Consider the following 22,070-nt stretch of genomic DNA (forward strand, 5'->3'; position numbering starts at 1 on the left):
AATCACACTGTTAAACAATAGAATACCAATTGAAATGTATTAAATATTTTTGGATTTTTTTCTACATTTTCAAATATATGGATTTCAGTTAAAACACAGAATGCAAAGTGTACCAGTGCTCATTTTATATTATTCTTTTTGATAACAAATATTTGCATTGTAAAAATAAGAAATAGTATTTTTCAGTTAACCTCATACAAGTACTGTAGTGCAATCTCTTTATCGTGAAAGTCTAACGTACAAATGTAGATTTTTTTGTTACATAACTGTACTCAAAAACAAAATATAAAACTTTACAGCCTACAACTCCACTCAGTCCTACTTCTTGTTCAGCCAGTCACTGAGACAAACAAGTTTGTTTACATTTACAGGAGATAATGCTGACCACTTCTTATTTACAATGTCACCTGAAAGTCAGAACAGGCATTCGCATGGCACTTTTGTAGCCGGCATTACAAGGTATTTACGTGCCAGATATGCTAAATATTCGTATTCCTCTTCATGCTTCAGCTGCCATTCCAGGGGACATACTTCCATGCTGATGATGCTTGTTAAAAAAAAATAATGCTGTAATTAAATTTGTGACTGAACTCCTTGGGGGAGAATTGTATGTCTCCTGTTCTGTTTTACTCTCATTCTGCCATATATTTCATGTTATAGCAGTCTCGGGTGATGACCCAGCACATGTTCATTTTAAGAACACTTTCACTACAGATTTGACAGAGGCAAAGAAGGTACCAATGTGAGATTTCTAAAGATAGCTCCAGCACTCCACCCAAGACTTAAGAATCTCAAGAACCTTCCAAAATGTGAGAGGGACGAAGTGTGGAGCATGCTTTCACAAGTCTTAAAAGAGCAACACTCTGATGTGGAAACCACAGAACCCGAACCACCAAAAAAGAAAATCTACCTTCTGCTAGTGGCATCTGACTCAGATGTTGAAAATGAACATGCATTGGTCCACACTGCTTTGGATCGTTATCGAGCAGAACCCATCATCAGCATGGATGGATATCCTCTGGAATGGTGGTTGAAGCATGAAGGGACATATGAATCTTTAGCACATCTGGCACGTAAATATCTTGTGATGCAAATATCTTGCTACAACAATGCCATGCAAATGCCTGTTCTCACTTTCTGGTGATGTAAATAAGAAGCGGGCAGCATTATATCCTGTAAATGTAAACAGATTTGTTTGTCTCAGCAATTGGCTGAACAAGAAGTAGGACTGAGTGGTTCTAAAGTTTTACATGGTTTTATTTTTGAATGCAGTTTTTTTCATATATAATTCTACATTTGTAAGTTCAACTTTGATGATAAAGAGATTGCACTACAGTACTTTTATTAGGCGAATTGAAAAATATCATTTCTTTTGTTTTTTACAGTCAAATATTTGTAATAAAAAAATATAAAGTGAGCGCTGTACACTTGGTATTCTGTGTTGTAGTTGAAATCAATAACGTATATATGAAATCAATATATTTGAAAATGTAGAAAACATCCAAAATATTTAAATAAATGGTATTCTGTTATTGTTTAACAGCATGATTAACATACATACATGATGTGGATAACACATGTTATATATTAGTCAATAGCTCCACTCTTCCCTTGCTGATGGCCTAGGGATGTGACTAAGGAAAAATGGAACATAGGCAGGCACTTCCTTTTCATGCTGATCTGTGGCTGCTCTGTTGCCCCCTTAGAGCTGTTACTCCTGGGACCAGGGTGCCATTCTGCAGGCCCAGAATCTTGGGAGTGCAAAGGTTTTCTTTACTTTCCCCTTCCAGAGCTGCACTATGCATGCCTCAGCCAGAAGTACCCTTGATGGGTGGTTCTTCCCTTTTTCATGCCAGGGAACTCCTTTTATCCTGAGTTACGCTCACGCTCATAACCCTGATGCATAAATATTGGGATCCTCCACTTTGCAGAGGCCATTTTCTTAATTGCCCTTATCTTCGTTAAGATTTAAATCAACAAGTCCCCATGGTAATTTGCACTCAATACAAAATTTCCCATAATGTTACAGATGGGCATCTTGCAATAGTGATGGGCATATTGTGGCATATTTTCCCATCACCTATTAACACATCTGTTACAATAATCTTGAAACTTTACTGTTACAAGCTAGTCATGTCAACTTCTTTCAGATTTAAGGCCGGATATGGCTAAGCGGAAATTTGGCAGGCCTCAGGCAAGTAAGTCTTGCTTTACTGCCTTATATTACTTATATACCTAACAAACTCTTACCAATAATACATCCTTATCAATCCTCTACCTCCATAATACTACCCTATGTATTCCTATACTCTTACCTACAACTTTAATCTATTCATCACACATTGATTACATATGGGTAAGTTACAATAATAGATAACACAATTCAATGAATATATAAGATAATTAGATATGTAGGCAAATTGTAGCAATGTGACAGCTCACTGGCATGGCGCCTCCTGCTGGCTGTCCTAGGAATTAGCTCTTCCAGCCCAGAGCATCCTCTGTAGGCTGGTGTCTCACCTGCCACTGGCCCCATGTCTCTTCCGGACCCCAGTGCCTCCTCACCCTGGGGTGCTGCCCCCTGGCAGTGTCCCCACACTCTGGGTCTCCCCTCCCAGGGAACCCCCCAACCCTCTAAACCTACCTTGCCTCAGTGGCTACTGCCAGTCATCATCTAGCCCCTGCTCACTAAGGGGCAAACTGCAGTGTAATGGCTACTCATCATTGGCAAGGAGGTTGGACCAGCTGCCTCTGCCTAACCCTGGGCTGCACCTCTGCAACCCCATTACCTGTGTAGGCCTTCACCAAGGCCTGCAGCCTGGGAGTTTACCAGGCTGGAGCTCCCCAGCCCTATTCCCCAGCACTGCTCCAGTTTCAGGTACCTTGCTCCCAGGCAGCTAGCCCTTCCCACTCCAGGGCTAGAGTGAGACTTCTCCAGCTTCTGGCCCACAGGCCTCTTATAAGGGCCATCTGGGCCCTGATTAAGCCAGCCACACCTGATTAAACCAGCTATATAGTCAGCTTCCCCCAGCGGTTCTTAATCCCTTTCCCTGCTGCAGCCCTCTCCAGGGCCGCTTTTAACCCCTTCAGGGCTGGGGTGGGGTGAACACCCCACTACACAAATCAAAAGGAACTCAGTGAAAAGAAAATGTGCAAATTCCCTGAAGTGCCAGTACAGTGTTACTTACTGGGTTGTTGGGTCTGAAGTAAAAATTTTCAAAAGTAGGTCAGATTGGCAGAGACCCTGGGGTTTTTCACCTTCCTCTGGAGCATGGGGCACCACTGGAAGATTTAAACTAGTATAAATGATGGATTCTCTGTAACTTCAAGTCTTTAAATCATGGTTTGAGGACTTCAGTAACTCAGCCAGCAGTTAGAGGTCTATTACAGGAGTGGGTGGGTGAGGTTCTGTGTTCTGCAATGTGCCAGAGGTCAGACTAGATGATCATGATGTTCCCTTCTGACCTTAAAGTCGATGCGTTAAATGGCCACTGAGGTGCACAGTTATCCTTTAAATGCCCATTTGCACATGCAGTTTAGGCATAAGCTTTTGAAAACCGGGCTTTCTTGCCTTAATGCAGATCTCACTTGTACTGTTTTTATACTAGCATAAATGAAATAAATTTTACACCAGCATAACACCATTAACAGGGAATATTGTCTTGTGGCTAAGGTATTTGACTGTTACTCAAGGGATCTGGGTTCCATTCCTGACTGTCACAGACTCACAGTGGGACCTTGGGCTCCTGGGAATGGCGTCCCCATGCTTTGCTCCTTTTACCACTGTGGTGCCCGGGAGAGCCCTGCAGTTTTGTAGATACCAATTTATATCCACAGATATCTGCATCCGCGGGTGTAAATTTGTATCCACGGCGGGCTCTACAAATAATAGTTCATGTCAGAGCCAAATCAGCTCTTGAGTCTTTAATGTATGTGCTTTTAGAAATACAATAGTATGAACTGTGAGACATGACTATTATCTTTGCAGTGTTAACAGAATTATATTGCTCCTGTGGCTCTAAAATAAAATAAATAAAAGTTAAGAAGTAATTTCAGTAGTGTAGGCATTTTTGTGAGTTAAAGTATGTGTTTCTTTATAGATCTATTTATATACCTTGATCCTATCTATATTTAATAGATTTAATGGGCAATGTATGGGGGAAAATCTGTTTTATGAAGGTTTTGGGGGACACCTAATCTTTTTGTAAAATAAGTTTGTTAAATATGGGGTAAGCCTCTTGTTACATTGGGGGCGGGGGCGTCACTTTGGATAGTGTTTTACAAAACCAGAGTTAACTTGTATTTAATACATGTACAGAGAAAGAAATTTAGCTCAGATGCTCTGTCTTTTGACTCTCTGAATGTCACAGGTTACCAGCTGACATCTGCTGAATGTTATGATCTGAGAAGCAGCCGGGTGGTGGCTGATCAATACTGTCACTACTACCCTGAAAACATCAAGCCAAAGCCAAAACTTCAGGAGTGCAACTTGGACCCTTGTCCTGCCAGGTCAGTCAGCTCTAGCATTAGAAGAGACCAGGCGTTACTTGAGCAAAACCAAATATCTATTTATTCCTCTTCCTGTTTGTTGATTGACCTATAGAATAGCTCCGCCTTTTTCGCTGGGCAGTGTGTACTGGGTAAAGTAAAATTGGCGTGTTTATCCCATGTACAGTGCAAAGAACAGTTTTAGAGATGGTTGTTTCTTCCCTCCAGATTACTTTCTGCCTCATTATGTATTGTAATGTGTGGGAAAACAAACTACCCAGGATAATATCCTATGATAACCACAGGTCATTAAAAGTGTTAGTAAGATCGTAACAAATCCTGAAGGGGAAAACATGTGGCTAGCAGGGGGTAGATCTTGTTTTTATGGGCATTACATTTTGCCTTTGAAAAAAGGACTCCTTGCCACAACAGCTGCTTGTGAAAATTTAATGCAGGAACGTAGTCTAATCATCAACATCCTCTGACCTTTCACCAAAAGCAAAAGACCTCTTCCCTGTCCCCTGCCAAGAACCCCTTCCCATAGAACTTGCAGAAACAGGAGAGGGACAAAATCAGGGCATCCACTAGCTTGTTAGAGCTCTCTGATCCATTTAAAATTCAACAGGTAGCCACTTAGGGGTCAGTCCTGTGAGGTAATGAGCACCCTGAACTCAGTGAGAATTAAGGGTGCTCAGCACACTGAATGGTGGGGCTGTAACTGTTCACAAATCATGTATTACATGTATCTTCTAAATGTCTGTGTCCCAATTCATGGCTCTGCTCAATACAGAGCAAGTGTATAAGTGTGCTCAATACAGCTTAGGAGCAAAGATGCCTTAAAGACACCTACTCTCTCCCTTTACCCTGCGGTTGCTCTGTGCCAGGCTCAAACCACACTCAAAGCAGCCTCAATGGCTGCCAGTGGCCCCGCTGCATGTATACCCTCTGGTACACCAGGGTGTAAGGACACCCCCAAACCCCCTCCCAGCACCAGCTTCAGGGAGGAGGAGGATGGTCTGGAGCCCTTATGGGTGGTGCTCCTCTAACCAGATAAACTGGCTTTTGGCTAGGTTTGCACCAGCAGAGGAGCACAAAGCTGCTCTCACATTAGGTGACTCTGCCCCTTGATCCCTTAAAAAAATGACATAGAGCCATTGGTGTGGATGGTTCGTCACAACTGGGAAAACACTCAAGTTCCTACAGTCATGGAAACAGGTAGTGTTACACACTTGACAAAAACCTGAAGTACATTCACTCTGACTCCAATAAATACACCTTGTAGAATCTTTCAAAAAGACAGAGGGGAACAAAACACACAGATATGTTTAATGATGTGACACAGACTGGTGTAAAAGCAGGAAATCCAAAGTTAAAGATGAAGTCAGGAGGATTGCAGGTGATTTAAGTCAAGGTAGAATTTGGTCTCAACCTTCCTTAAGTTGCACTGCCCCTGTGATGAGAAGGGAGTGTGCAATGGGAGATGATGGACTTGATATTCCTGGCTTTCGTGTGTTTCTGTCACACCCTAACACACAGCGCTGGCTCTCAGTCATGTGCATCTAATCTACAGGCAGAATTTAGCTCAGTGTCTCAACCCTAATAAGGGGTTATATTTAGTTAGGCGTGACAAAGGGAAATGAGCTGGGAAGCAGAAGGAAGTCATAGTATTGCAATCTCTCACTATTCCCTTGGTGAGTCTTACAGATCCAGGATTAGACTACAATGCCCAAAACTTTAGTACAAGAAGCAGCGTTATCTTGAAAAAAATGAAAGATTAGAAAATAGCGTAATATTGATGAATGCAGCCAAATTGAGAATAGGTTATGGCACAAACTTCCACAGAAGATTAGGCCTTCCAAAGGCTGGCCATGTTTAGGAAACACTGCAAAACCTTCTCTTTGACGAAGCCTTTCCACCAGAACAAGAATGACACTCACTGTCAACACACTCTTCTACTTGCCTTCTTCGCCCTCGATCAAAATAAACAAAAAAACAACCCCTCAAAGTAACAAACAAATTAAAAAACAAACAAACAAACCATAACCATGCTCCAAACTAAGGTTTCATACCCCGGAAAGAGAGAAGAACCAGAGATTCCATGAAGTCCATTAGGGACTTTGCTATGGCTGTTGATTTTTAAATAGAAGGTGCTCAGATACTACAGCAATGAGCAGCAATATAAAACCCTCCATAGATTAGATAAAGGCAGACAGACTGAAATCACTGGATCTGTTTCCCCCCCCCACTCCCTCCCATGGATTCAGTGTTCTTTTGTCCTTGATGATAAGGCAACATTTTGTGTGGTTTTTGCTCTCTGTGGTTTTCCACTGAAACAATTACAATCTGTTTTGATTTTCCTCAAAACAAATTTTCCAGTGAGCACAGACCGACCATGGTCAACTATTAAATCTAAAACATTTCAGAAAGTGTGACTATGGAAAAACAGCAGGTTATAATGGAAATCCATTTTACAACCTCAAGTATTGTGAGTATGTCTCTACTTTGAGTTAGCGATGTGATTCCCTGCTCAAGGAAACCTATTCAGGCTAGCTCTCATACAGCTTGTGGGCCAAAGCAAAAACGCAGCCGAGGCTTCATAAGCTCGCTGCCCCCAATACGTACCTAGTATCTCCCGTGGACACGTACTCATGTTGGCTAGCCCCTCCCACCACTTGCACCACCATGGCAACACTTCATTTTTCTAGCAGGTTAGCTTTATTTGAGCTAGTGTTGGTATGTTTACTTGAGCTGGGAATCACACCACTGGCTCAAAGGGAGGCGTGAGCAGCACCTACTATAATGAGAGGTTTCAGAGTAGCAGCCGTGTTAGTCTGTATTCGCAAAAAGAAAAGGAGTATTTGTGGCACCTTAGAGACTAACAAATTTATTTGAACATAAGCTTTCATGAGCTACAGCTCACTTCATCAGATGCATGCAGTGGAAAATACAGTAGGGGGGTTTTATATACACAGAGAACATGAAACAATGTGTGTTACCATACACACTGTAACAAGAGTGATCAGGTAAGGTGAGCTATTACCAGCAGGACAGAGGGGCGGGGAGGACCTTTTGTAGTGATAATCAAGGTGGGCCATTTCCAGCAGTTGACAAGAGTGTGTGAGGAACAGTAGGGGGGGGGAATAGTTTTTCTTTGTGTAATGACACATCCACTCTCAGTCTTTATTCAAGCCTAATTTAATGGCACAGATCTTGGGAGACAGGCCAGTCCTTGTTTACAGACAGCCCCCCAACCTGAAGCAAATACTCACCAGCAACCATACAACAAAAACACTAACCGAAGAACCCATCCTTGCAACAAAGCCCGTTGCCAACTGTGTCCACATATCTACTCAGGGGACACCATCATAGGGCCTAATCACATCAGCCACACTATCAGAGGCTCATTCACCTGCACATCTACCAATGTGATATATGCCATCATGTACCAGCAATGCCCCTCTGCCATGTACATTGGCCAGACCAGACAGTCTCTATGTAAAAGAATAAATGGACACAAATCAGACGTCAAGAATTATAACATTCAAAAACCAGTCGGAGAACACTTCAATCTCTCTGGTCACTCGATTACAGACCTAAAAGTGGCAATATTACAACAAAAAAACTTCAAAAACAGACTCCAACGAGAGACTGATGAATTGGAATTAATTTGCAAACTGGACACCATTAAATTAGGCTTGAATAAAGACTGGGAGTGGATGTGTCATTACACAAAGTAAAACTATTTCCCCATGTTTATTCCCCCCCACACACACACACTGTTCCTCACACGCTCTTGTCTCAGCTGCTGGAAATGGCCCACCTTGATTATCACTACAAAAGGTTTTGTTTGTTTGTTTGTTTTCCCCTCTCTCTCTCCCCTTCTAGTAATAGCTCACCTTTCCTGATCACTCTCATTACAGTGTGTATGGTAACACCCATTGTTTCATATTCTCTGTGTATATAAAATCCCCCTACTGTATTTTCCACTGCATGCATCCGATGAAGTGAGCTGTAGCTCACGAAAGCTTATGCTCAAATAAATTTGTTAGTCTCTAAGGTGCCACAAGTATTCCTTTTCTTTTTACTGTAATGAGATAATTTTACTTTGGCATTGATTTTAATAAACTGTTACCTGACCTGGTTTTTGTTATTTTTTTTTTTAATCCAGTTCTGGATCACACATGTCTTTTCTCTCTGGCATTTACCCCAAGACTTTTTTTTTTTTCAATAATTTGAAATTCCACATGCTCAAATGTTAAGGCAGGTGGCTGCAAGGTATGTGGGAGGAAAGAGAGAGGGAAAAAAACTTTTGGGCAGATGTCAGGAAGTAATTTTTGTTTTGTCCAAGGCACATAACTAGGCAGAGCTGTTGACATAAAGACCCTGGGGAGGAGAGTCATTTAGAAACAAAGCTATGCTATCCTAATGTACAGGGAGTACCAGAAATGACTCAACTTAATGGAAGTGTCTCCACAGAATGCCAAGTTACTGACAACCATGGCTTTCTGGAGAACACACAGAATCAGGAACCCAGACTCAGAATCAAGGACAGTCTCTGATAAGAAGAAAATAAGGTTCAGAAAACTATAGACAATAAGGATGGTCTTGTGGTTAAAGCATAGGCTGGGGGGATCAGGATTTCTGGGTTCTAGTCTCTACCATGGATTCACTATATGAGTAGCTAAAACACACAATCTCTGTGCCTCAATTTCCCAAACTGTAAAAATGGGATAATAATTCTTCCCTATATCACGTGGTTGCTGCGAGGCTTAATTTACTAATGTTTGCCAGGTGCTCATATACTATGGTGATAAGTGCCATAGGAAAGCTGATAAAAGTAAGTGGTTTTGAAAAAAGAAATGAAGAGGTTTTACTGTAGTGTAGTTTATATCTGAATTTAGACTGAAAGGGAAGGACAGCATTGTTTTCTAATAATTGTGTTCCGTGGTTCTGGGGATTTACAGTGCCTATAACGTACAGTCTTTTACCTCTAGCTTGTTGCTCCCTATTGGCAATAATTAGCACCGTTTTTGGCAGTGTCAGCAGCAGAGAGGCCAAGAATTGAATGGACATGGAAAACGAACCACCCGCTCTTCTTTAGGGGTGGTTGCTCCAGCTCAGAGTTGAGGAGCAGCGTGGGGAAGCTTACGCTGCCAAATCCTGTGCTGTACCTGATCTGGGCAAAATTCAGGACTTCAGTCTCTGAGGTTTTCGTGAACACTAAATTCATAGCAGCCCTCTTTTAACTTTCCAAAACATTCACATGATGGAGAGCTTTCAGCTGAAAAAAGACTTGATGGGAAGTTCAGGTGTCTCCGATAGCCTCCCGAAGGCTGCATAAAATGACTCCCTTTTCTAATGACCGGAGAATGGAATTTTATTCCTGTTTGAGAAAGGAAGTCTGTTTGGACTATGTGTGCTGTGGACTTGCTTATATCTTTGAGGTACTGTAAACTGAACAAACTGTTCCTTTCATAATTCAAAGACATTCTTTAAAGCAGTGTTGATAACAAGAGTTTGAAAGGTTTTCACTTCACACACCATTCCAGGTCACTGTTTACAGCCAATGAACCCTACCCCCATTTCCAGCATTGAAGTTGCATTTAGATGCCAGCTTCCCAAGCTATCTCAGGTGACATTCACTGATGCACAGAACTCTTTCTATATACTCCATGATCTTATACCATTCCTATCTCCTTTGTTTCTGAACCTAGGGTCCTTTGAGTCATTTAAGCGCTACTTAGGCCTTTATGTCAGGGGTTCTCAACCTTTTTCTTTCTGAGCTTTCCCTCGCCCCGCCCTCCATGCTATAATAACTCCACAGCCCATCTGTGCCATGACAACTGGTTTTCTGCATATAAAAGCCAGGGCTGGCATTAGGGGGTAGCAAGCAAGACAGTTGCCTGGTGCCCCATGCCACAGCACCCCCATGAAGCCACATTGCTCAGGCTTCAGCCTTAGGTGGCGGGGCCCAGGGCCCGGGCTTCAGCCCCATGCGGTGGGGCTTTGGCTTTCTGCCCTGGGCCCCAGTGAGTCTAATGCTGGCCCTGCTTGGAGGACCACCTGAAACCTGCCCATGCCACCCCCCCGCCCCCCGACCCCAGGAAGCCCTGGCCCTCTGGTTGAGAACTGCTTTATTGGGTGGTTTAAATGGTATGTATGGCTTTGTGCAGGTCCTCTTCACCAAGTTGAATTTCACCTATAAGCCTTGTCTGTACTTAAAAAGTATTCCCTGTGACAAGCCCCTGGCAGCTGGACCACTTCATCAATTACACCTGCTTAACTGACACTGGTAAAAAGGCCAGAGGTCACCTGAAGCCTTGCCTCTATGGTTCCCACCAGAACTGGTGCTAACACTAGTGGGAATTTTTTGGAAGATTTTCTGGTTCAGACATGTCCTTCAACACCTGGATACCTGCGGTCATTCCCAAGCGTACCTTTGGTGTTTAGCATTCCCAGCAAAATTGCAACAAACCATCTTCCTTTAGCATTCTGACGTATCATTTCTGTATGCGCATGTGCGTGTATGTAGTATATGTAATATTAATCTGGTACAGTGTCTGATAGGTACCAAGAAGCAAAATGAAACCTCAATATTAAATAAAAATTGTTGTCCCTATTTTTTTAGTTGTAATTGTTATTAACTTTTTAGCTATTCTAACAGCAGCAGCATGTTACAAATCACAGCACATGAAAGCATTCCAAGTATGTCATGACCATTCAGATCAAACCAAAGTACTTGGAAACCCATCAGAGCACAGGATCCCATGGACTTTATAGTCCACTTCACTCAGTGATGATTTGATTGTGAAGGTCACTAGTATTTCTTCAACAAACAATAGAAGACATTTGTGTGGTGACCTTTTGTGAATCTCATCAGAGAGGCAGCTAGTGTTTCAGTATCATGAATGAATACATACAATTAAAAAGCGGACTAAGACATTTTCTTAACTAATCATAAAGGTCTCTGGTTCATTACAAATTGGCAGCCAGTGCAGGAAATTGCCAACTGCCTTCCTTTTAGCTTGTCATCACCTCCTTTAAATGTATTTAATTTGATAGCAATTATGAGGCAACTACCGCAGTAAATCAGTATTCCTGTTTTCACTGCACTCTTTGTCAGAAGATAAATGAAATTAGAGTTCTGGCACATTTCTGAAGAGAAGGGGCCTGCTTTCTCTGATGCATGCAGTAGCAGCAATAAATCTGTGATGAAGAGGTTCTGAGAGATGATGGTTCACTTATCCCTATTGCCCTCCAGTGGGATGTACAAAAAACTTTATTTTGAATAGTCTTCCATATAAAATGGCTCCAAAGGGCCTTACAGTTACTGTACATAATTTAATTGCAGACTTTAACCAGAGAGAGGCAAAAAGATTATTTTGGATTAAATTTAGAAATAGATCAAGTCAATGAGGTGATGAAACAAAGAAAGCCTTTTCCAGATGGTAGGACATGCAAAGAAGGTGGCTCTCACATCAATGCAGATGAAATTGTGTGGATTAAAGAAATGAGGCTGGCATAAGTTAAACTAAGGGGGGGTGTGGTCGCTGGTGAGTATTTGCTTCAGGTTGGGCAGCTGTCTGTAACTGTTACTGTTACTTTTCTTTCTGTGGCACATGCAATAAAGCAATGTTGCTGTCTGTAAGCAAGGACTGGCCTGTCTGTGGCACATACAATAAAGCTCCCACCAACATAGCACTGTCCACATTGGCGCTTCTGTCGGCGTAACCTTGTCTGTAGGCAAAGGAAATATGGGAAGAGAATGAGGTTAGAGTCAAGGATGATACCGGAGTAATGGCAAGTGGGTCATTAGAGTTGTACAGGAAGATGGATAAAATAGAATTGTGCCTGGGAATGCTCTGCTTGCCTCAAGAAGAAGTTTTCTTTTGCAGACATGTAGGTAAAAAACAGAAACTCTGCATAGAGCTGAAGGAATCTGAAATGAAGCCACAAGATGATTTTGTTAGGACAGGTAGGAAGGGTGGGTTGGGAGGTGTTAATCAAGGTGTTAAAAGCTATGTGCAGTTGAGTAACATCAGTGTACAAGTGGCTCTTAATGTTAAAGGAAGAGATAAGATAAAGGAAACAAGGAGAGTGCCATCAGCAGCAGTTAATAAACTACATGGCAGAGAACAATTTCCATGCTAGTGTTTGCACCAAACTCAGATTTCTGTCTGTCCTAGCAGAAGATATGTTAAAGTTGAGTGTAGGCTCTTCTAATCAAGTTACTCGTTGAGAATGAAACTCCAGCAAATATAGAAAGACAGCTGGCTACTGGGATTGGCTCTGTCTACAGTAGCACTTTTGTCAATATAACTTATGTTGCTCAGGGGTGTGAAAAAACACCCCTCTGAGCGACACAAGTTACACAGACAGACGCACCCATGTGGACAGCACTATGTTGGAGGGAGATACTTTCCTGCTGACACGGCTACTGCCACTCATTGGTTTAAGTGGTTTAAGTATGTTGACGGGAGAGCTCCCTCCCATTGGCACAGAGCAGCTACACGAGCGCTCCTACAGTGACACAACAGCATCAGTGCAGCTGTGCCGCTGTAAGCTTGCCGGCGTAGACATGGCCGGTTTGCGCTGGATATTCTGCTGTAGCTGTTTAGTGGAAGAAGATATCGCAAATTTTAATCCCTATGTGCATCAGATTTCGTCTAAATCACTATGGAAAAGTTAAACTAGATGAAAATGTTGTTGTTTTTGACACCTTCTGTTTTAATTGGTGGCACAGCATATTTTAAGGGGCTTTATTGTATGTGCCACAGAAAGAAAAGTAACTTTTGTGCTTTTACTGCTTCCCAATTTAAATTGAAGATACCCATTCCAGGGCATCTAAATAAACTGCCAAGCCTAATCAGAACGCACAACATTACCCTCTGAAAAAAATAATTTAAAAAATCAGTTGTTTGCCACTTTTCTAAAAAAAAATATATATATATATCAGTTTGCCACTTTTGATTAACTTCAGTTACAAGGGCTTCAAAAGGTCTGATACAGATTCTGGAACTGGTCTTCAGAAGTCTATAGCGATGGCCCGTAAATACTAACCAAACGTTTCTGCAAGGGAAAATGAAAGAAATGCACCCCAGGGAGGTCGCTTTCATTTGTTACGATAACAAGACATTATAGCTCTAGATCAATGAGATGAGAATCCACAAATATCTAGATATGAGACACTCTAGAATGCTGAGCCAGAGCTATGAAAAAGTTGGCTTTCTCAAAAGGATCATCTGCAGGTTTTTTTATTATAAGACTATTTAAGTAGCCACTGACAATCAGCTCAGTTTCGTAAGCTCCTTGGAGAGCTGAAACTGGCTTTTACCTATCTGTAATGCACCAGACAGATGTAAGGCACTGTCAACTTAATAAATATAATATTACACTTGTGGCTTTTTGACACTGGTGAAGTGCAAGGCACTTGTCTTTTGGCTATATAGTTGGGGATTAAGCGTGATGATCCAGATTCCAGAAATGGGAGTGCTTCTACTTTGGAAGTAGGCTGCTCACATACAGAAGTTTAAATGAAAAAGCAATTATCAACCATTACCACACAGTTAACACAGATATCTCCTCAGACTGCAGGGAAAGAGTGGTGATCTCAGATAGTAATATATGGAAAATGCTTCCTTTTTAAGGGCGAGTACTGTATCTGTTCTTCAGGACAAAACAATCACAATGCAATTGTCTCACATGGTCGTGGTGTCACATCCTCTTAATGTGAGGATGCAGCATCATCACACTGTGACTTAATGGCAGAAAGCCTAACCTAAAATATGAGACTTTCTCATGGGACAGTGCAATGAAATCATGACTCTCCTGTGAATATTGGCCTCTATAGTAACTTTAGTTTTATATGGCAGCGTTTTCAGGTGCAGACCACTAGTGGAAGTGTGACATTCCCAGCTTGTGGCAAACAGAGGCTAGGGACACCATTCTTGCCCATCCTGGCTAATAGCCATTGATGGACCTATCCTCCATGAATTTATCTAGTTCTTTTTTTAACCTGTTATAGTCTTGGCCTTCTCAACATCCTCTGGCAAGGAGTTCCACAGGAGTGACACTCCACTCTCAAGTTGAACTACCATTGGCTCTTTTCTTTTCAATTGCTCGCAATATGCTTGATGACCTACAGAATGTCATTTAAAAGACAAAGTCCCTGAAAAGTTTACAATCTAAACCCCCTTGGTGCAAAACCCTGGGGTAGGAAATGTAGCAGTTCCAGCTGCATGACTGCTGGTGCCATGTAGCCTGCAGCACAGGGTAAAAAACAAACAAAAAGAAGCTGTAGTGTCTAAGGGGGCTGCTTCTGTTTCCAATTAGCCCAATGACAGGTTTCAGAGGAACAGCCGTGTTAGTCTGTATTCGCAAAAAGAAAAGGAGTACTTGTGGCACCTTAGAGACTAACCAATTTATTTGAGCATGAGCTTTCGTGAGCTACAGCTCACTTCATCAGATGTTAAAACTGCAGTTTCCACGGTAAACATCTGATGAAGTGAGCTGTAGCTCACGAAAGCTCATGCTCAAATAAATTGGTTAGTCTCTAAGGTGCCACAATTAGCCCAATGCGATTTGGGGGTCGGGGCAGAAAGTCTTGCAGAGATTGGGGGAGAGAAGTGGGGATGAGGGATCTGCAGGATTCCTGCCCTCTGTGCAGACGTGCCCTCCAATGCTCTCTAGCTAGAAGGCTGAAACCAGGGAGAAGAGATGGTCCAGTGGTTCCTTTTTAGCCGCCAACCTGACTTCTCTTCAAGCAGCTGCTCATGCCAAGTTTTCCTTCTTTGCTCCCTTTGGAGCTCACAGATAGTCAAGAGGCACCAAGAGATCCTGCCCTTGCCTTCTTCATAGATTCTTCCAGTAATCACTGAAAGCTACCAGCATTCTTGCCAATAGTCCTGGTTAGGTGAGAACAGACCCAATTGGAGCCCATCACAGAGAAGTTTTGTACTCACTATCCTGAGATTGTGAGGAAGACGGCTGTTCTGCAGTCCCCTTCTCTATTTCCTGCTGGTTGCTGCTCCCAGCTGCCTCTAGAACTGTGCTCAGCTCAACAGGTGGCAGATCTGGGTGCCAGACACATGTAGTGAAGTGGGGGAAGAGGCCACTAACAGCCAGGAGAGGAGCCTGCACTCTGTGTCAGAGTCTCCAGGGCAGATGGGCTGAGCTATGGAAGGAAGCCATTTGGGGAGATGAGTTAAGCCACAAGGGATGGAGGGGAGACCAGGGGACTATAGGAGGAGAAAGGGGCTAACACTTTTTTCAGGGAATTACACTAAACATCAGCCAGAAATTTGGGACAGCTGGGGGGTTGATATGCATGCTGGTGAGTTTTCAGTGATTTTTCTATCCATGCTTCACGCACGTCTTAAGAAGAAAACACCCTTGTAATTCACCCCCAAGCCAGAAGAACTGTCTATTGGCTGGGGACCTAGCAGACCCCAGAGTTCTTGATTATTAGGAGAATTGTCCCTGGCCACATTTTTCCTACTGGGAGGGATCTATGAGTAACAGTGAAGGGAAACTGGTGGGGAGAGGAATCTGGGGAGAGAACTTGGAGAGAGAGAGAGAGAGAGAGGTTAAGAAGTGGTGGCATCACAGAGGGGCACGGAAAGGGAAGAATAAGAGTCACAAATTGACAGCAAAATCATTAAAAATGAGAAAAGGGAGGGAATGAGGAAGAGGTGGGATGCAGCAATTGCTCTAGGTACATATGTGGCCCAGGTGCAGATCCACCACAAAGGAGGGGCTCCAGCCCCTAAAAGATGGAATATCTCTGATTTAAACCAATAGTAGGCAAAAAGACCAGGGCTTAGTCATCATTAGCCTCTGGCCCTTCGCATCAGCAATGCTCGACTGTCTCCAGAGGTATAAATTTCCCCCCACGAGTATATTCCAAGCCACTTCCACATGAGCCCTTGATGCCAGGGGCAACAGATCAGAGGCAAGAGGGGTTATGGCCAGGACAGGCTCGTGTCCCAGATATTCTGTGTCCCCGAGGTCTGGTTTAACCAGCACCCAGGGGCTGTTCAAGGCCCTGCTCACCATGAGCAGGGGGAGAGGCAAACTGCCTGCTCTGTATCCCTGTGTCGGCACCGGCCCTGACATAGCCCTGAATAGGGCCCCAGGTGGCTAGAAGGTAGATTCATCCCATGGAAGTGCAGTGCTGCTTTTCCATACAGTTGAAAAGCAGCAGCTTCTAGAACCAGCTCTGTGGCTTTAACAGTGAAAAAGGAACATTCTAGGTAGATAGCCAGCCTTTGTAGTGCACCCAGCCTTGGCACGTTTCATTCCCAAGGCAGCAGGGCAGATACGCTCAAAAAGCAAACTGCTAGGTTCCATGTAGAATAAAGCAAAACTGCAGTGTCAACTGGGAGAAAACATAATTCTACATGTTAGAGAGAGGACAGTCTTCTAAAATCTAGTCCATGCCTATGCCCCTTCCAGAGTAGGATTGTGCCATGTGGTGCATGAAAAGTCCCATTTGTTTCTCCCACAGCAGCCTTATAAAACAAGCTTTCTCTCTCTCCCCCTATATATAAGAGGTCCAAAGTATTATTAAATGTCACCTAAAAGTTTTGGGCCCAGTCCCCTGAGTCTAGTTGAGCTGTGCTTGGTGCGGGAACTGGGGGGTGAGGAATGGTGGGTCAAGACACTTTTCCATTTGGACCTCAGTATATCTTAGTGCAGTTTGGGGTCTGCTTTAAATTATACTGGCTGAAGCAGTTCCCTGGAGACTTCTCTGCCTCTGGTGCATGTTTTACTCTGTTTCCACCCACTCCCACTTGCTCCTTATGCCCAAAATTGGGAGCAGGTGGCACAGAGCTAGTTATGCCAGCTTCACACTACCTAGGGATTCCATTACATCAGAGGAATATCCAACTGCCCTCCTAGACCAGCTTTGCCTCCCCTTGGCATGGTCAGAGTAGCACAAAGTGAACAGAGTCAGGGTCCATGATTTGGCTGTAGATCTCTTCCATCATTAATTTCAATGATGCTACAACTGATGAATAAGAGTTTTAAAAACCCAGAAATACCCTTTCCTGAGTCAGAAACCAGACAATTCAGAACTGTAGAGAAGATCTTTAAGTAAATGTATTTTTTGTGAATTGCTTTTGTTTGTTTTGATTGGTAGCAACAGGTATGTTGTGTAAACTGGCTAGCTAGGATGCAGTTATTTTACAGTAATCGTCTTGTATTGTTTTGTGTCTTTTGGGACAGTGGTTCTCAACCTTTCCTGACTACTGTACCCCTTTCAGGAGTCTGAAGCCTGAGCCCCACCACCCGGGGCTGAAGCATGTAACTTAGGGTATCTGGGCCCCGGGCAATTGCCCTACTTGCCACCCATTAACGCTGGCCCTGCACTTGCGACCCCCACATAAACCCATCCTGCAAGCCCCCCCCCCCAGGGTCATGACCTCTGTGTACCCCCAGGAGTATGCATACTTCTGTATGAGAACCAATTTTAGGATATGTCTACACTGCAGTCAGAGATGTGACTACAGCACCTTTAGATATACCTGAGCTAGCTTTGATCATTCGCAGCAAAATTGCTGTACAAGCTAGCCACTCAAGTACACATCCAGCTGGTGGGTTTCTACAGCTCATGGTGCCTCATCTTCACTGCTATTGTGTTTACACTAGCTAAATCAAAGCTAGCTGGGGTGTGTGTGTATGTGTATGCATACTGCTGTCACACCATAAATTGCAGGGTGGACATACCCTTAGGTAGTTTTTTTGGGGGGGAGGGGGGGTGGGAATTTAGTCAGCATATAACAATGGCAAAACAAGTCATTGTAGTAAAAGTTGTCAAAGAAATAGGATAAATACGTTCTGCTTTGAAAAATCACATCTTGGGGTTTAGTTCAATAAATTTTTCAGCTTCTTTCTGGTAGTTATGCTGCAGAATTTATGAGATGGTATTATGGTCCTTTGACAATATTTCCCAAATACACAGCAATTTAATAAACAATATGATACAAATTACATGTGAATGAAAATACAAACTGTGGCCCCAAAATGCTTTACAATGTCAAATACTCTGTACATCCCGAATAATAGTGTTGCCTGGCCCTTCTGTAGTGCTTTACAAACATTAACTAATTAATCTTCACAACAACCCTGGGATGGCAGTGTGTAACCTCAAGACTCAGTCTCCTGACTAACTGTTCAAACCAAGTTTTATTAGAAGAAAAACTTATTAAAAAGTTTTAATTGTTTACGGCAAAGAATTACAAATTAGGATTTGAAACTCGTTTGGCTCTCAAACAGTGTAGCCTCGTTGGCAGTATAATTGCTTCAGTTCTGGACTTGGTATTAATCTTTTCCTGAATGTTTCTCAGCAGGTTGAGGAGCTGGAGTGAGCTAACAACTTTTGAGTGGAGCAGCACTAGTAGAGTGGTGGGGAAGGAGGGTGTACTTTGCAAGAGCATGACAAAATGTCCATTATATTTAAAATATTACCAAGAGCTTCCCAAATCAGTACCACTCTCTCGTCAGACAGAACAAAACTGGAATGATTTGCTTACTGAACAAACTTTAACTGATCCATCCTTCCCATTTCCAACCCTACCCAAATCTTGTAACTCTCTCAGATTTTAAGTCGATGGGGAGGCACAGACTCCACTCAGTGCACGTACACACAACTGCTGTCATTTCAGAGAGTTGTTAACCTGACAGAGAGCAGTCCAGTTCTCATCACACACACTTTAGTGGCTTCAGCTTCTTCTAATGCATTAGCTGGAAAATACCATCACACTGACCTAGCTGTGACTCCTCACTGTGGAAGTACAGTGGGATCTATTCTCCCATTGTGGAGGAATAATCCACATAAACACTCTGCCCATCAAAAGGAGAACAGAACCTTTTAGCCTGAACATGCCAAGACCCTTTTTAACTCTTGGAGAACTTCTCTTCAGTACATTGCACTGAGGATGAAGAATACTTGTTCTCAATTCTTTATTCTTACCTGTTCCCCTAACAGATGCCCTCATCCCCTTTCACCCAACCTCTCTCAGCTATCAAAGCCTCTCTAAAATCATCCCTGTCTTGGCCTCCACATCCAGCTCCTTCATTCCAATGTGACTTACTTCAGCTCTTCCGTGAGCTCCTACTTCAAGCCTCTGCCAGGTTCCCAGCCTGACAAAATGATAATGGGTATATGGGTGACATTGGGAACACTGACCAAGGATCAGGGAGAGAGTCACTCCAGGTAAGAAGCTCTTCGAACCCCATCCCCCCCCCAGCAAAACTTAAAATCCTGGGCTAACCAAATAAGACCCCTCTAGTTAGACCTTCCTGCTCCCGTCCCAAGTGGCCATTTCCTAGGTACTGTCCACCTTTTAATAATCAACTTCATACATTTTCATATATTGCATGATATCCTCAGTTTTACATATTTTGATTTACATAAGTGCCTATCACAATCTATAGACACATGAATAATAATATATCCGACAAGAACACCATAAACTCCCCAAAGAACGGTCGCTAAACAACAACAACAAAAAATACAACAGCTGTCTTCCTCACTCCACAAAACACTTCTTCCAAAAAGGCCCAAGTAAATAAATGAGGGCTGAAGAGGAACATAATTGGGTTTCTTTGGGTTGGAGAGATGTGAATCCCAGTGTCAAGGACCCTGCATGGAAAATGCCTTTAGTTACGCATCACAAGTTGCTGTAAATCTAGTGGACTCTTTCATCTGAAGGGCAGAAACAACCATATAAATGTTAAGTAAGGGCCTGATCCAAAGCCCACTGAAGTCAATGGGAGTCTCTTCATTGACTTCTACAGACTTTGAATCAAGCTCTAAATGTATAAGTTTTCCGAGTACTAATAAAAATGATCCCTCATGGCATGTAATTACTTTGTAAGTGAAGAGAGTATTTGTGTTTATTGGTGTCATTTGTAACAGTGGAACCAACTTTTTGGTAACATGGTGGGTAGCTTAATAAGAAGCAGAGGGTTAATTGGTATGCTAAATGGTTAACTTATAGAACGACTTGCGAACTGTGAGGATTGCTCTGGAAAGGCTTCTTATGTTTTGTTTTCAAAACATTAGCAATGTGGATAGAATATTTTGACAGTTTTTTAATACCGTGTAAAAACAATTGTATAATGTAATCATTTAGTGTTTGTTTTATTGTGTGTACCTTCTACTCAGAGGGTTGGCATTATTGTTCCTAACAGTGATGGATACAAGCAGATCATGCCCTATGACCTCTACCATCCCCTTCCTCGGTATGTAAAACAATCAACCAGACGCTAGGATTAGCAAATAAGTTTACTGCTTTTCTCCTGCATTGCTGCTTTTCTGTAGAACTAAGACAATTGATGCTGCCTGCCCCTTGTTCTGAACTCTCCTATGGAATAATCATGAGTTGCTCAAGCGCTAAACTTGTTGCTATAAAGACTATTGAAGCAGAGCTAAAATTACATCAAAGTAAGTTGAAGCAGTAATTCAGTCTGATTGTCTACTGGATATCTGTGTCTCTTTTTCGTCTCCACCTCCCTCCCCCCACCGCCCTTCCATGAATGGTACCTAAACCAGTGGCTTTGTGGCTAACTAACTGTTCAACTTTTCCCCCTCAAAAGTATCTAGCATGTGCCATAGTGTATTGTATTGCTATGAAAGTAGAACTCCAGATTCTGTAGTTCCATTTTGTATATTAAATTCTCTTTTAAACAAGTCACAAGCTTATTAATTGTGAGGGGTTCTATTTTTTAAAATGAATAGTGTTCAAAGTCCCAATCCTGCAAACATTTCCACATGAGTAACTTTTCTTTACATATGTTTGCACCCAACCTGCCTTCCATGGGTAAATGTACTCACATGTATTTGCAGGATCAAGCTGGGATGTAAATCTACAGTGCTATAGCTTGCCACGCACTTATTGGCTGAGTGGACCCTGCTACCATCTACTAAAAGTAAGCGCACTATGGAATTTTTAGTGTGCCGTAGCAAGTTCCACACAGCAGTTAGTGTGCAGCAAGCGAGAGCATCATAAATTTACACCTCAGCTTGCGATGAATTAACTCTCCATCAAAATATGGCCAATGCAAGAGAGTTCTGACATATCCTATTAATTACTTTATGGTTAAGAATGTCTTTAAAGCATGAGGGGGTGCTTGAAAATCTCATGTAATTAGCCATGTTTCTGTGTGTCATTAGAAACCTGGAATATAAAAGAACAGGAAATATAGGTCTGTTACATTGGTGATTGTATTAATAATAGAGTAAGAGTAAAAGCGCTAACAAAGGTGGTCTCCCAGTTGAAGCAACCCCATCAATAACCAGGATCTGCACTGTCTTGAGGCAATAGCTTGAAATAGTATTATTTTCTGCCTTGTTTCCTTCTGTTAGTTTATTGTGTCATTGGGCCTTCTAGCACTAAAGGCACCTACTAGCCACTGTGTTTATCTCACCTCGCTGAGAAAGTGATCCCTCCCCAACCACAGTGAGTCCTAACACAGGTACCACAGAGCTCTGCTGTAGTGTGTGAAAAAAGGCAGCGCATTCAGATTTGAAATATGGTATAGGACCACACAACAGACCACCCAGTTGAAATTAGGAG

At 42.6% G+C, this 22,070-nt stretch overlaps 1 protein-coding gene across 5 annotated transcripts in view; it reads left to right on the forward strand.

Annotated features, from left to right (window-relative positions):
• The window catches only part of ADAMTSL1 (ADAMTS like 1), a 687,776-nt gene that overhangs the window by 521,689 nt on the left and 144,017 nt on the right, over positions 1–22,070 (forward strand). For 4 of the 5 annotated variants that reach the window (XM_075128816.1, XM_075128819.1, XM_075128818.1 and 1 more), the window contains 2 exons: positions 4,371–4,509; positions 20,686–20,736. In XM_075128816.1, coding sequence (XP_074984917.1) covers positions 4,371–4,509; positions 20,686–20,736 — 190 coding nt within the window. The remainder of the gene's footprint in view (positions 1–4,370; positions 4,510–20,685; positions 20,737–22,070) is intronic. The other variant, XM_075128817.1, reaches the window with a different exon arrangement.

Source organism: Caretta caretta, chromosome 5 (genome assembly GCF_965140235.1).
Source record: "Caretta caretta isolate rCarCar2 chromosome 5, rCarCar1.hap1, whole genome shotgun sequence".
In the NCBI taxonomy this organism is placed as follows: Eukaryota; Metazoa; Chordata; order Testudines; family Cheloniidae; genus Caretta; species Caretta caretta.